The 16,000-nt window shown below is 43.4% G+C and overlaps 1 protein-coding gene across 6 annotated transcripts in view; it reads left to right on the forward strand.

The window, feature by feature from the left end:
• Window positions 1-16,000, forward strand: part of sox6 (SRY-box transcription factor 6) — a 163,359-nt gene that overhangs the window by 88,139 nt on the left and 59,220 nt on the right. For all 6 annotated transcript variants that reach the window (XM_036587021.1, XM_036587022.1, XM_036587024.1 and 3 more), the window contains 2 exons: window positions 8,782-8,954; window positions 10,442-10,510. In XM_036587021.1, coding sequence (XP_036442914.1) covers window positions 8,782-8,954; window positions 10,442-10,510 — 242 coding nt within the window. The remainder of the gene's footprint in view (window positions 1-8,781; window positions 8,955-10,441; window positions 10,511-16,000) is intronic.

The raw sequence follows: 16,000 nt of genomic DNA on the forward strand, positions 1-16,000 counted from the left end.
TGAGCTGTGCTCCGTTGCTCTCCTAATGAATTGAGGAATTTAGCTTGTGGCGGTGGGACGGCAGAAAGGCACACCTTGTTTTCTGCTTCTCCCGCTCCTCTCACATGGTGTTACTGAAAGCCCTTGCAAACAGGAGTGCGGTGAGGGAGACGGCCTCGGTGGCAGCCATGCACACACACACACACACACACACACACACACTCAGACTGTTCTGGCCAGAGGAAAATCACTCCAATGGACACTGGACCACAGCGCACATGCTTAAGCGCTCTTACTAGGCAAATATTTTCATTTATTAAGCACATCCAAAATGCCACGCGCTAGTTATATATACCATGTCTGCCTGGTCTCTTATTTCTCTGAGGTGGTGAAACTCAATAGCTTAATAATCTGCACATTAGAAGCGTATCTTTGTATGAGCCGATCCCCGAACAAATGTTCGTTTTAACCCGGTATGCTCCAGTGCAGTGAGAGGTGGTGTTTGTCAGAATGGGTCACAGAGCTAAAGTTACATTCGCAGGCGTGTGGCAGTGGTTAAACTCTGGCAGGACTGGAGCCGAGTGCTTTAGGACATATCACGCTGGATTTCCGACTACCGCAGTACCAGTTTGGCCTCGAGTTTCAGCCCATGCTTCAGGGCCACAAAATTGAAAGACGTCCACCTGGCTAAGGAACCCACATTGTTATTATTTCCAGATATATTGTTGCTGTCATTGGACTTAATAACTTATTTTTTTTAACCTATTTAAAAAAAGCTGCCCTTTACATTGTGTAAAATGCAAGAACATATTTTTCTTCGCCTCTGAAATGACCCATCCAGAGATGTGAGGGCAGTGAAAATATAAAACACATCTACTATTCATCCGACTGTTTTGGACTGAAGTACGGAATCATCAAGGTGGAGGCAGCCAGACAAAACCACATGACTGATTCTTCCAGTCACTGTCCAGAAAGTTTTACAAGAAGAGCAAGGCCTTGAATAGTGGCCAGTTCTGCTTGTTGTCTCCAACCAGAGCCTCTCATTGGCTCTCTGATAAAAGCAGGAAGGGGTCAAGGCGTTCTCGTAAGAGATGAATTAGCGATTTTAAAAGTAGCCCAAGTTCTCTGTTCAAGGCTTTTCCAGCCCGTCTGACCACGAAACATGACAAAAAAAGGATTTATCTCATCAGGGTGATTCTGTAACATGCTAAATCAGTGTTAGAGATATTCAGGAGTTCAGGCTGGGCTGTTACTGGAGTGGAGTTCTGTAATGAAGATGTTTGTATGGAGTCGGGGGTGGGGGTTGTGAATGGGCTCCAGAATTAGCTTAATTACGTTTGTGTACAAGCCGCTGTCAGTAGGTTGTCTGCAGCTATTAAAGCACACCATGAATGTCAGAAACATGAATTGCGGCTCAGTTTAAGACCCACTTTGTTGACTTTTGGTGTCAGTCAGGAGTGCGTGTGAAGTTGCATTTTTCACCGCTGCTAAAAAAAAAAAACATGGTGTAATTTGATATTAAATATTTCTTACTCTTAGCTTGTTGAAACAAGTGTAGAAAATCTGTCAGATGTACAGATTCCAGACTTTCAATCAATACCACATTCAGCGATTGTCAGTAGAATAGGACACGTTTTGTTATGATTTGAATTTGATGGAAAGATGTTGTTGTGTCCAAAGATGTTGTGTCACATTTTTGCCATGTTGGTATTTCTTGACATAACAACAAGCAGAAAATAATCAGAAGTGCAGCCTCAATACTGTTGAAGTAGAATAGATAAATGTGTAATTTTATAATTACATTTGAATATTATGGCAAAACAAAAGTAAAAACTCTTCTAAGACTTAAAGGAAAGTGAGCGTGGAAGCATGTGTGGTGCGATGTGATTCCAGTAGCGAGTGTGTCATAGTATCCCAGCTCGTCTCCTACGGCATACACAAGGACACCCACACACTTAGCCAACCATGCTAGCACACAGCCTCATTAACATTGGCAAACACAGCTAATTGCGCTTAAGTGCTCAGCCTACACTGTCTTGTTTGTGGCTAGATTAGAAAAAGGTGGACAGAACTGTAAAGCTCGGACGAGGCCGTTAAATTTTCGCGTAGTCCTGAAAGGTTTTTCTGATATGATGACTTGGGTCTGCCATATGCTGACGTTCTAGCACGTCCTTGCTCATGCTTGTTAATGAAGCTTTATTGGCAGGATTAGTGGGGTTTATATCATTGTGTGGGGGCACTCGGCCAGGTAAAACAGCTGTTGCTCATATTGTCTCAATTCAGGGGCAAAGGAAGCACTTTTAGTGCCGTATCGCTCAAAAAAGCAATGGCCATTCAACAGCCTGAGGGTGTGTATACGTGTATGTGCTAAATGACATGGGCAGTACGATTTTTCCAGACTTTTAGTGCTAAATCCAGTTCTGATAACTGTTTAGGTTTCAGATTTCAGTGAACTGCCTGACTGTATTCGGGTCATTCTACCGAAGTGTCCACTGTTCTATCTCTCCATAGGAGTCACTGGTGTTACTGATCCTCACTGGTGTTACACATAATAAAGGGAACACCAGAGACATTTTTAATGAAAAATGCATTTTACAAAATAACTGCTACAGAGCATCAAACCACATGTCGTCAATCATGGAATATCCACTAAAATATGCAATTTAATCCATTTGTATTCTATTTTTTCATAATTACCTAAGAATAAAGTCGGTCACACCAGTGACTTCAGCTAAAAGCTTCATATGAAATCATGAGCTGAATGAGAAAATCTCTGATAACTGAAAGACACAGTGGACTCACCATGTGCTTTTCTTCATAGATCCTCAGAAAATAGGTAAAAGGAAGTCAAGTGATGTCATCAGTGTGACTTTTATTTCAAAATAAGAGATTTTTTGTTACGCGGTAACACCGGTGACACAACTCCTGGGGACCACAACATTCATTATATATTTTATAATATTTATTTGGTATTTCTTTACTTTATGTCATTTAATTTATATATTCCATAGTCATGTACAGATTATTGCAGTTAAAATTGCAGAAAGATTTTTTTCTTCAAAATATGGCCTCAGCCTTTACACATGACTGTGGGGACGAGCTCTTCTGTGGTGCTTGGAATTCTATATGATTGATTTAAAAACCAATGTTGCTAAATTGAGGCTCAAGAAGGTATCATTGTTAGAATAACTTATTGTTTTATTTTAAAATATAAATAAATTGTAACCCTAACATGTTTTTAAGTGTAATATATCTGTAAACGCTAGGGACACAAAAATGGACGTTTCTGTAGAATGACCCATTATCCATTTTTGGATGGCACGGGCAAATACTTAGACTGCTTGGCATTCGTTTTGGTAACCCTTTGTCCTTTTGCTAAATTTGTTTGCGAGTAAATTGTGTCTGTGCTTTTTTTTCAGTCTGCAAATAAAACAGTTATTTCACTGCTCATGGGATATTTTCATACATTATCATTAACAGAGCTGTATATAGAGAGGAAAAAAAGTAATAGGTATTTTAAAGTCATTTAATATATTTTTATTTGTAAGCCTTTTCATACAGTACAAGATCCAAAACCACATGATCACAAGGACTTTTCCTTGGGCTGTCATTCCATATGTAGGCACTAAATCAAAATGAGAGTGTGTGTATATGGCAGGGCTGAAAACCATTAGCGTATGTGTTTTGCATAACAGGGCTGGTTACACCTTTTTCTCATGTGTAGGAGCCCAGCACTGAGCCTCCAGCCACGTCAGGCATGCCAGCTATGTGCAGTCTGTGTCCAGGCCCGGCCCCGGCACAATTGCCGCTTTTACAGGCCTCCTAATTTACTTAGGACGGGCTCGCAGCATATGGGAGCATCCACAATAGCCGACTGATGGAGAGACAAAGAAATTCCAGTGTTGGGACGTTTAAGGGGAAAAAAAGTCATTCACATTTAGTCATAATGGCTCAGCTGTCCTAACCAAAGGCTGGGAAGAGAATAGGGAGCCTTGTGATTCTTTTCCTTTTTCGCCCCTTTTCTCTCTCTCTTTTTTTTTTCTTCTCTCTCCTCATTCTTTCTTTCTTGTGTGTGCCTGAAGCTTTTATCTGTCTCATTCACTTGGGACCCTTCAAAGTTACAAGCTGCCTTCTCTTTTCCTGCTGCAGGACTTGGAACTCAAATTAGGGGCTGCTTGATTAGAAGGGTGCGGGAGGGGTGTGGGGTTGCCGGGGTTGGGAGAATAGTTGTTGGACAGAACAAATCGCACCCCTACAAAGTGTCTTTTATCCTCTGGGCCCTCTTTTCGACAGCCCCCCCTTTCACTCACTCACTCACTGTGGTCCCTGTTGTTTTGGGCCTCCGTCATTCATCGTGTAGAGACGTCTTCTGCTCTTGGTTTGGGAAGAAGGCTAGGATGCAGAATAAGGTGACCGTCCCAATCAGGCACGTTGGGTCTTTTTCTCAGAACTCCTAGCGTGTGAACAATAGTTCTACAGTATTGGTCTGCATGTATATTCATGTGGGATTTTTTTTTTTCATCATGCCCCTGGAATCTGATCAAAAATGTAAATCTATTAATGCATTTATTTTTGTCAATTAACATTTGCAAAATTAACAAATATTTAACTTTAGCATTTAACATCAACATTTAGCATTATTTTTTATATATTTAGCAATAAGAGACAAGTTCAATCTTAGAAACCATAACAATTTAACATACCCCTGTGCATATGGTGTGCTTGAGGGACATAAGGCTGAAGCTTTACCATTAGCTCGGAGACAATCACTAGGTTATCCTAGTACTGGACAGTTTAATGGTCAATACCATTTTTTTAAAAATATGAAATATATGTAAATAAACAAACACCGTATTGTAACACTGCTGTTGTTTACAGAAACAGTATAAATTCACAAAAACTAAACATCACCTTTATTTCACAGATATTTGCATTTATTTTAATGGTTGCTGTTATAGTTAATGGAACTACTGTATGGCAGAGTAACTACAGTAACTAGTATCTGTAATTTTACAGATTTTTACCTTCAATGAGAAAACATACTTTGACTGTAATTTAACAGCACCACTGTTAGCAGACATTTTGCCATTTTTTTACAGTGTAGTTATAGTGGCCTTAATCAGTTGTTGATAGTACTAACATTAGCTATGTAGGTGCATAACAGTGCTATGTTCTGTCTTAATTCTAAAAAAATCAGATGGCAAACACTTAGGAGACCATTCAAAAAGGAATGTCAGACAGAATGAATTGATTATTGGCTAAGACAGTATCAATAATAAAATGCACTTTGGCTGCAAGTCTCCTCCAAATTTAATATAGTACAGGCTTCTTTTCTAGAATGAACTAAACAGGAGTTCATCTCTCTCTCTTGCATACTTTGTTGTCTCCTCTGTGCTCGCACCCTCCCGGGCATGTGCATGTTAGTCAACCCGAGTGCCCCTTAACCTGCCACAAGTCATTACTCGAGTCCTGCCGACACACTGTATTTAACCAAGGAGGCATCCTGACCAGACTGTCTCCTTCAGCAATGATGATAGGAGGAGACACCTTTACAAGAAAGTCCAGACCCACTGCTGTTAAGAGCCATGCAATATGCACTGCCAGCCTCTTTGTCAGCAGTCCACAGGCTGACCCAGACCACGTCCTCCCCATGCTGTCCTGTCCAATAAAACTTTTATTGGCATTTTAAAAGTAATCCATAATTCAGCGCAGGAAGAAAAGGATTCTTAACACTCGAATGCGAGGCAACAAAAAACATATGGTGTGCCACGCTAAATTATTAAAGGGAAGGCTCCAAGTGCAGCCTGTTCGTTTATACTGGGGATTTGCTCTGTAGCTCAGATTTGCTCCATGGCCACTTCCAACGTATTTGTGTTTCAGTTTATATCTGTATGCATGTGCTCTGGTTTGTGTTCTCTTCTCGGGGGAGTGGCTTCCAAAAACAAGGACTTTTAGTAACGTCACCGGCCCAAAAGTATGAGAATGGAGATTGGAGCGAATAGAAACTCGAGGAGAGCAGAATGCAGAGACTGGGGGTGGGGTGGGGGGGGCAGTTGACAGTTGCCATTTTGGTAGTGCAGGAGCAAGGACGGGGGGCAGCCTCAGCTCTGTACAATTGAGCCAGAGAGAGAAACAATGGAGGCTCTGTTAGTATGCTCCTAGTGTTTGGGCAAAGCAGCACTCCCCACACATGGCCCCTGTGCCGGACCCTTACGAGCCCACCTCTCTCTCTCTTTCTCTCTCACTCTAGCCACTGAACAATACACGCTCACTGTAACACACGTGTGCACTTATCCATACATGCAAGTACACACCCCCGGGTGAGTATATATTTTCATAAAGGGGTCAGTCATGCAAAACCGATCTCAAATCAAAGATGATCACAGATAAAAGGGACATTTGAGCCCTTAAACTGCAGACTTATTCAGTTATATTATTCTGAAACAACTGAATTTACTTAATTCAAATGGATAAATATATTTTGTTATATAAATAAAATACATTGCAGTTGTATGTTTTTGTTTACTTATTGTTGGCAATAATCGCCTTAGTGTGATATTTAATTTAGGTTCAATATATCATTTTCAGTAACTACTTCGAAACTGATATGTAGTTATGTTATGTATTTAGTTAAGATTTGAAGTTATAAGGGTGAGGAATTGAAATGTGGGGCCACAAACAGATGCTTTTTAAGGAATGTCTAGTGCAAAGGACAACTATGTCTTTTCATTTTTCTGAAGCTGGATTTAGTGAGGACTCAGAATTCATGCGCAATGTGTAGCCATAGGCAGAGAGCACTGACGAGGGGGCTTGATTGAGTGAGAGCTGAGTGAAGAGGACTCCTGAGTGGTCAGTACTGAGTCCAGATGTTTGCCCCCTCCACAACCAACCAGCGCCATGCAGAGCCTTTGAGAAACTGCAGAGGTGGAGGAAGTGGGGTTAGAGGAGAGGCGTAGAGGTGTAGGGTCGTGCTCTCTGACATGGAACCGCTCTCTCACTCCATTTCCCTGTCTGTTCTCTGTGGACACAGCCGCCGAGGCACACGCGTCTGTGTTTGGGGTGGGGGGTAGAAGGGGTCAGTAGCCTTCCCTGACAGTGGCGCACCGCTAAATGTGGCCCTTCACAGCTCGAGCCAGAGATTAATAAAATCGGTGGCCGAATGTATCAATTTTACAGATAAGCTATTCATGACAAGTGTAGTGCGCTGAATAAGAAGTCAGTTCAGTCCCGTTGAAACCACATGCAGCCTCCGTGAATGGGCGCTTTTTAGGGGACTTTTTTTCTGGAGCAAGGATAAATGGAGAATTGCTTCTTCTCTGTCTCCTTCATTGCAGCGCCGGCTCGAGTCCTTGCCAGTGAACTGCTCTGAATGGGGGTTGGAGGTTGACAGGCCCTATTAAGACAAACGGCCGTCCTCATCGGAGAGATAAAATAAATCAGGTGTTTAGTCAAATTAAAATAGTTGAACTGGAGCGGGCCCCAGGGAGCCCCCCGGAGAAACTCAAGACAGATGTGGCCAGCAGAATACCGGAAGACACCCAGGAAAGAATTTAACACTGGCTTGGCCACGAGCCAGCTGTACTGTACTGTACTGTACCATAACCCCCGCCATCTCCCTCTCTCTCGTATCGTTCTTTATCTTTCTGTTTCCCCCTGAATGTGCGCAAACAGCAGCATGTCACCCAGAAGAGAAAAAGTGCACTAGAGAGAGAGAGAGAGAGAAAGAGCTCCCCAGTAGAAAGTGAGTTACTGTCCAGCCTCTCACGGGCAATTATGGCCCCTGTGTAAGTCAATGAATGGATCACTTAGCATTGATTAGCTAGAGGTACAGCGAATCTGCCTCAGCTTTCAGATGCAGAGAGAGAGAGAGGCACTGGGGAAAAAGCTTCTGCACTCATACGCACTCGCAGCACAAACACGTGTGCGTGTATACCTGACACTGTTATTGTTTCCTATGATTGTATACTTAGTAATGACTCTGTTTGGTGTTCGAGTGAGAGTGATAGAGATAATGAGATAATGCAGAGGTGACGGTGACCCTGTTAGGTGGAGGTTCAACCCAACAGAGGTGTTTGTGTCTGCAACGCCCTTAATGAGAATTGAGAGCAGTCATTATATTGCCCTGGCAGCACCTTTCCCCAAACACACACACACACACACTTGCCTCACATTGTCTGTCACTAATCTGCCACCTTCACCCGTCTTGCACCATCACCCCTTGTCTAACAGGAACAATTCCTTTCCTCCATTGCTGTCGCCAAGAAGCTGGCACCTTAATGAAGCCTTTCCACTCTTTCCGCAAGGCTCAGCTTCTGTAATCCCCTCCCCAGCTCCAAGGGAGCTAGAGTTTCATCCATTCTCTCCAGTTGGAGAGCTTGGAGTGGTCAGCATTCACTGGCTCTTTGGTCTTCTCCTGCCGTTAACACGCTGTTCCCAGGAGCTTCTTGAGGAGGTGGCTGGAGCACAAGTCCTTTAAGATGCTTTTTATAGCTTCAGGAAGCCACAGCCACACGGATCATTTGACGAGGCTTGTTTTCCAGCGCTTTGTTTGCTGGCTTGTTTCTAAGAGCGTGATATTCTGAAGGAACTTGAGTTATAAATGTCCTCCAGACTCCATCTGCCTTTCGTTTCTGAGTGACTATATGAGGTCAAGGCCACTGATTTGAGGACTGGCCAGTCTCTTCTAGTTTTACATCCATATGATAGTGTTTGCATGACTTTGAGCCAGTGGACATAGATGAGTCTGATGAGTGAATGACAACGTGAGACTGATCGGTAGTGTTCTCTTGTTGTCAACCGCAGGTACTCCGGAGAGTCTGGCTGAGAAGGAGAGGCAGCTTTCCACCATGATCACCCAGCTGATCAGCCTGAGAGAGCAGCTGCTGGCTGCCCACGACGAGCAGAAGAAACTGGCAGCCTCGCAGATGGAGAAACAGCGGCAGCAAATGGAGCTGGCTCGGCAGCAGCAGGAACAAGTGAGCCGTCTTTCTTTCTCAGAGCTTACTAACCCCCACTCTGTACGTTCTGTGCTGTATGCATTCTGTGCCTCTTTAGCTTTTTCTGTCCTTTAATTCCATATCTTTTCACAATGTTATTTGCAGTGCCTCACCAATTTACTGCAACCTGGACTCATTCAACGGAAGAGTCACTTCAGAATATTCAGAGTAAAAAAATTTAATTACCTCCCTTTCAGAATGAGGAGCTCAAGTTAAAATAGTATTATTCTGTCATAATACAACCTATATATGACCTTCTGTGTGGCCTTCACCTCACTTCAGCTGAACCAGGAAAAAGAGCTGGGTGATGGAGAAGAATGTATAATTTATGCTGTATGTTTTATAAAATGTGGAAGCTGTAAAGCATCCCTATTAGATCAATCTTAGCATGAAATCAGAGGCACAAATCAGGCAAATGAGGCATATTGGAGAAATCAGCAGATTAACACAGCTCATGAACTGCTTTAATGACAGGGAGCATCAAGGGAAGGGTTCATCCATTTTTTTTTTTTTAATAGTTATTATTATTATTAACCCACAGAATGCTGTTCAATACATTATGTAGATTAATAGGCATGTCTTAATGTCAAATCATCTGCATGCATCTTGGATGGTTGGTCTCATTTTTAGATATGAACGCTCTCTGTTAATGTCTTAAAGCTCAGCTTGTACCGAAGGTTTATAGGAACCGATTGTATACTTATATGATTTCCCTATATTAGGATTATATTTACTGTTATGTTAGCTGAGGATGTATAAGAGGATGTTTCCTTTTTAATGGCGAAGAAAATGGGGGTGGGGTGTGGGGATGGGAGGCGAGTAGGGAGAGAAGGGGTGGGGTGGGGGGGGGTGGGGGTTGAGGGAGGGAGGAGGCTACCCGCCTGAAGTTAGAATGTCATTTAGCCATTCAGACACGACACAGTAATTAACTGTTGACACTCGTGAAGGAGCCGGCACAAATTAATCCTGACACATTTGCAGACGAGTGATATCTTACAGTGAACACTTTGTAATTATATTTGAAAATGAAAATTAAATGACACTTAAAACTAGGCTGTCAGGCTCACTGAGGCGCAGAGGCTCACGGGGAATTTAGAGGGGGAGAGACAGAGGAAGGGAGAGAAAGGGAGAGAGAGGGGATGATCCCTTGGGGAGTGGGTACACTAGAGGCCCCTCCCCTGTTGCATAAACACACCATTCAAACTCTCTGCCAGCCCACCATAGCTAGGTAATTTGTGCCTGTTCTCTGCACCGTCTGTGGCGTCCTTATCAGGACTAGGTTTGGTAAGGAAAGGATTCACTGTCAGACATTATAGCCCCTTAAAGTAAGGGATGATCATGCTTGTTCTCCATTCAATTCTACTCACCTGTTTGAGCCTCAAAGATATCAAAGCATCCAAGCCAAATATTCTGAACTTTGCTTCAAAGGATCAATAATCCAAAAATGCCTCTGTCCCCTTTCCCAGATCGCCAGGCAGCAGCAGCAACTACTTCAGCAGCAGCACAAAATCAATCTCCTTCAACAGCAGATTCAGGTCAGTGCTCCAGCTCCTTGACTCTATATATGTTCATGAGTGCATATTATTATTATTATTATTATTGTCATCTATAGCCAAATGTTTCAAAGGGAAGAGATGGATGTTTTGCTCACTTAAACCTCTGATGGCTGTCTTTTTGACTTCCTCCACCCTTCGATTGACTTAAGTTGCGTCAAGTCTCGTTCTCTCTGTTTCTCGCTCTTTTCCCCATTGCAGTCATCATTCAGGTTACTCTGTAGTTAGCCACTGACAAGGGGAGTGGCTATAAATGGAGAATAATTAGCATGCGCTAATTAATGAATAAAATGACAGAGAAAGAATGAGAGAAGGTGAGTTAGCTGTGTGTTTTAACTCTTGCTTTTTTTGGAGAAGTGCTTAGAGGTTTTGGGGCCACAAAAGCCACCTCTGCAATTACACTAGGCTCAGTACAGTGACGTGGCAAGAACTACTGACAACACCTCCGCTGCTCCTGCTGGTCTGGCGATTGTTCATTAGTGGAAAAATCATATCAGTCCGACAATGCTTGAATGTTAACTCTAAGACTGTGGACTGTTTGAGAAAAACCCTAATGTTGACACACAAATTACACCTTTCCCAAATATTTACTGCGAACATTAAGTCAGTTTGAGTGATCTTTCGCAGATTTCACTTTAAAGGTCTACTTCAGAGTTGGTTCATCCGAAGTTTACCCTGGCCTTAAAAAAAAGATTGAATTGGATTGGTTTCAAAATACATAAAGTGTATGTTTGAGCGTGTTTTCTTGCCTCAAAGTGGGTTGTTCCTCTTTTTTTTCTTCCGTTAACGAATTATGGAAAATGTAGGGAATAAAATCTGAAGTGGGGCTGGAGAATTCACATGAGGAGCAAAAGAAGAGAACGTTAACAAGGGCAGCATAAATAAACATGACATATTTGCGAAGAAAGAAGGGAAGCAGCAGGGGGTGGAGGAGAAGAAGAAGAATGAGGGTGCCAACGTGTGTGTGTGTGTGTGTGTGCATGATGGGCTGTGCTGTGTGTGGTACGTGGTGTTCCATTGAGCAAGGTTAGCAGACCACCCAGTCTGAGCGCTGGACATGCACAAGCTGGTCGGTGGCAGCGGTCAAGGTCTTCACACACACGCGGTACACATGAAAGCCAAGGGCACCGGGTGTTAACCGTGCCAGGAGAAGCTCTCCTCCTCTTCCTCCTTCTCTCTCTCTCTCTCTCTCTCTCTGCCCAGTGGAGACAGGTACTGCTTTCCCCACCCCACAATTTCTTCACTCCACCCCTTTCTAAATCCCTCCCGCTCTCCCACCCATGCTAACACGTTAAGCACTATGTTGCCAGTCAGTCCTTGCACTTATTTGTCCCCTCTGCTTACACACTCATCCTTCACATTTCACATCCTTCACTTTATTTCACTCCGCGACGGGGCTTCTAGATGGAGGTCAAGACTGGTTAAGGTAGTTTGGGTTATATCTCTCTTTGCGTTTGACTTGCACTTCAAAGCTCAAGGCTTGAGTCCCTTCAAATGAAAGCCAGAGGCATCCCCCCCCTCACATGGTGAAGAACTTGCCTCCCCCAACCTTGAGAGGCTTTGGAGAATTCTGGAACGGTCCATACAGTACTTTAGGTCTCCCCCCACCTCCCCACCGTTCTCCACCCACTTCCTACTCGGACGTGTCGGGTTGAAGCGAACCCCTGTTTGATTTACATGGCCTGGAGCACAACAGCAGGATTTAAAGCAAGACAGTAAAACCTCTTTCAAGTGCACTTCCCTGGAGACAGGGTTCTCCGTCACCGGCCTCTACTGCTGAAGGGGTGACAGAGCATGGCCCTGCACTCCCTACTGTCTTTCTGCTGCTCTTCACCACTCTCTGCATTTGAAGTATTCTTCTCTCTGCTCCTGGAAGGGCCCTCACACACTCCCTGCCTGTATACCGAGTCAGAGATCGTGAGAGTAGAAGGCATGTATTGTTGTCAGGAGTGAAACCTCTTTGGTTTCTTCCCTTTCCTCTGCCTCTCTTCCTCCAGAGCAGCTCGCTTAGGTTGAGAATCTGTCCAGCGCTGTCCCAGGCAGCTGTGCAGTCCCTCTCCAATCCTCCACCCTGGCCACGCTGCATGTCCACAATTAAAACAAAAGAGACGGAGACCATCTGTTGCTGTGAATGTCAAACTCGAACCACCAGTACAACCGGGTGCTACCAAGAAAATTTGGATTTAGAACTCATATCCAGTTTTGCTCAGTTGTCCTCTTTCTGCATGTCATTATGGTTCACTTCCCCTCCAGACCCACTTTAACTTCCATCTCCAGTGGCAGTAGCTGGTCGTAGACCACGGGAAGAGAGAGAAGACAAGAGAAGGATGATTAGGGGAAGAGAAGGAGGAGGCTCGCTAATGCAGTCCACTGGCACTCTGTTTTCATTAGAGGCGGCTCTTAAAAAATGCCCAGTGCCCATAATACACAACAGCTTTGAGTTAATTAGTGCTCCAAACAAGCTCTCCAGCCTTGGTGGAGCAGCAGTTAAAGGTGAGTGGTAAAACAGCAAGGAGGGATCAGTTTACCCCAGTGTTCACGCTCTGGTTTTACAGAGAGCCAATCTTCTCCGTTAGAACAGCGCTACTGTTTTGGCTCTGAAGGGACCTGGCGCTCGAGAGTATTTTCCTTTTTGGGCCATTATCGATGATGTAACTGATCACATCAGCAGATTCTGTAAACCAGACTGACTGAGATCCAAATAAATCCAACAGAGATGTAACCCAATACCCTACTGACTCTGAACGTTGTGATTTTATGAGGAGAAAAAAAAAGAAGAGAGAGCGAGGAGAGGAGAGGAAAGGAGAAGAGAGGGAGAATCGGGTCTGAAATTGCCCGTTGTCCAACCAAGCCACTTTTAAATTGCCTTCTCCCTTCTATCCTTTCACATTTTATACGCAGAAGCCAGACAGAGCGAACGAGATTGAGTCTTTGTCCTTTGGGATTACAATGTCACTTGTTTTAAGATAGCAGATGTTTAGATTACAGTGTTATGGGCTTATCGGAACTTCAAACCCAAGGTTTTCCCTCTTTTCCCTCCCTCCCTCACATCTTTCTCTTTATTCGCTTAGTCTAAGCCTCTTGTTAAAAAAATTCATACGGCAACTAATTCCATCCAGCGAGCGGATTACCGCCGTGCGATTCGAGTATACACTGAACCACGCCGCCAAGGATTGAAGGAGAGGCTTTAGGACAATTAAAAACAAATGTCAAAGTCAAATCTTGATCTGGGAGTGAAAATGTGTTACTTATGTAAGACAAGTAAAGCCGGACAAATAAGACCACGTAAAGCCACTCGCTTTCAACCGAGGAGCAAAAATAGACGCTAAAGCAAAGCTTTGTTGTTCTTAGCCATTTGGCTTCAGCATCAGTCAAGACCAGAGGACTGGGTTCCAGTGCGGTGTTTACGAAGGCGGTCTCCGTGACAGTTCCACTTCTTTTACTTTATTTCTCCCAATAGCGGTGAGAGCAGGCTTATTTTGGAGCTCAAGCAGAAGTGGACTCTGTCATATGGCTGTAGTAATTATAGTGGATTGAACGGATGGATGGCATATGTTACCAACATGAGCAGCAGTCTATGAAATGAGTTAATAAAACAGTGCTGGAAGTCGCAGGCCAAACACTTGTTTCTCAGCAAGGATTTTTCTATATGCAATGAATCACCTTAAAAGTTTTCACATGGCTCAGTGTGACCTGATGCACACACAGGCTTGTGAAAAATTCCCTTGAAGACATAAGAGCTGTTTTTGATGTTGTTTGTTATTGTAAGACTTTTTTTAATTCAGTTGTCATTGTGTTTGTCATTTATACACACAAGTCTTCTAGTCTTAACGTGCTGTAAAGATAGCATTTTGCTCTTGTCCGAAGAAAACTTCGTTTCTCCAAAATGGTAACTTTACAGGAGAAGGAAAAAACCTACTTTATTTTAATGTAAGTCAGTGGAACCAGACTTTTTGCCAGGTCATTTTGGGCCGTTTCTGTTGGTCCTTTCTTCATGAAATTTACACACAATGTAAAGGGGAGCAGGTATTTTCAAATCATGTCAAAAACTGAAAAACGACAAAAATGGATATACGAGGTTTTCTCCCTACAGCAGCGATTTATCAATGAGTGTAACGTTGGACAGTGAAGGACTTTACACAAAGTGTGTTATTCAGATGTGAATTAATTAATTTTAAATATGTGTAACTGATTATGTCATGCACAACAAACCAGAAAAACAACTCTCCAAAATGGAAACTTTATAGGAGCAGGCAAAAACGTTCTGAACTTTAAATGTAAGTTAATGTAAGGGATTTTATTCCAAGCAATTTTGGAACATTTTTATAGATTCTTTAATCACAGAATTTTCACAAGACGCAAAAAGCAGCTGCTCAGCTCAAATTATGCAGAAAAGAAATAGTTCCTCCAAAAATTTGTCTGATTCATAAAAAAAATGTATGCATTATGCAAAAAAGAATTCTGAATCACACCAAAATAATTAAATCGAATCTAACTGTAGTGAAATTTCAGGTTTTATAATCTCAAAATAATTTAATAAATTTAATAAATTGTACAGTTAGTGATTTACACATCCAGAAAACTGATTAAAAAGTGAAAGAAAAAAGACAAAGTGGTTAAAAATACAACTTTGATTGCCATGATAAGGTTCACGGCCATGTATGTGTGGTATGTGTTTGCTCACTGTGTGTGTATTATAGTTATATATACTTGCTGCAAGTGCTTGTGTGGGTACAAGAGAATGGGCCTGGTGTTGGAGGAGTATCTCTCTCTGTCTCTCTGTCTCTCTCTCTCTTTGCCCTGGTGTGTGAAGCACAGCAAACAGTAGCTGCTTAGCCCAGCTTGGTTAGTCTCAGGTTGATTTAGACTTTAGACTCAAGCTGCCTGAAGAGAGTCTCCAGCTGGCACAGCACCAGACATTCCTGCATGCCGGGGCTGGTATGGCGCGAGCCGAGGTGACACGCATAGGAGAACACACACAGGTGGAGGCACATACACACACTACAGGCACACACACATACATCCTTGCATCGGGAGAAGAGAGCGACTCCACCAAAGGTCAGCGTGAACTTTATCTTCACGTGCCGAAGAATGAGCTGAAGCCTCGGACGTGTTTGAGAAAAGAATTCCACGATGACACTTGACGTGCGTCTCATATCACAGCAAATAGGAGGGTTATTAGGTCCCCTTCACACACACCCCACCCACCTGAGACAGTGACACAGAGGGCTAGTCACTTTCTCAATAAGCCGCACTTGTTATCCGACAGAGCCGGTGTTTGTCCAGCGCGGGGGCCATTGTTTTCCCCCTTCTGCCGCATCCTGTGTTTTAAAAGGCCTGGTGCTTTAACACACTCTGGCATTGTGCAAGCCTGCTTCTACTTATCTGAGCCATGGGGGCTCCGCTTCCTCTCTGCTCTCCTCCAGCAGAGACCTCCACGTGGCTGGCTTCCGGTGTCCTCCACCCCAGCCC

The sequence above is a fragment of the Colossoma macropomum genome, unplaced genomic scaffold, assembly GCF_904425465.1.
Source record: "Colossoma macropomum unplaced genomic scaffold, Colossoma_macropomum, whole genome shotgun sequence".
NCBI lineage: Eukaryota > Metazoa > Chordata > Actinopteri > Characiformes > Serrasalmidae > Colossoma > Colossoma macropomum.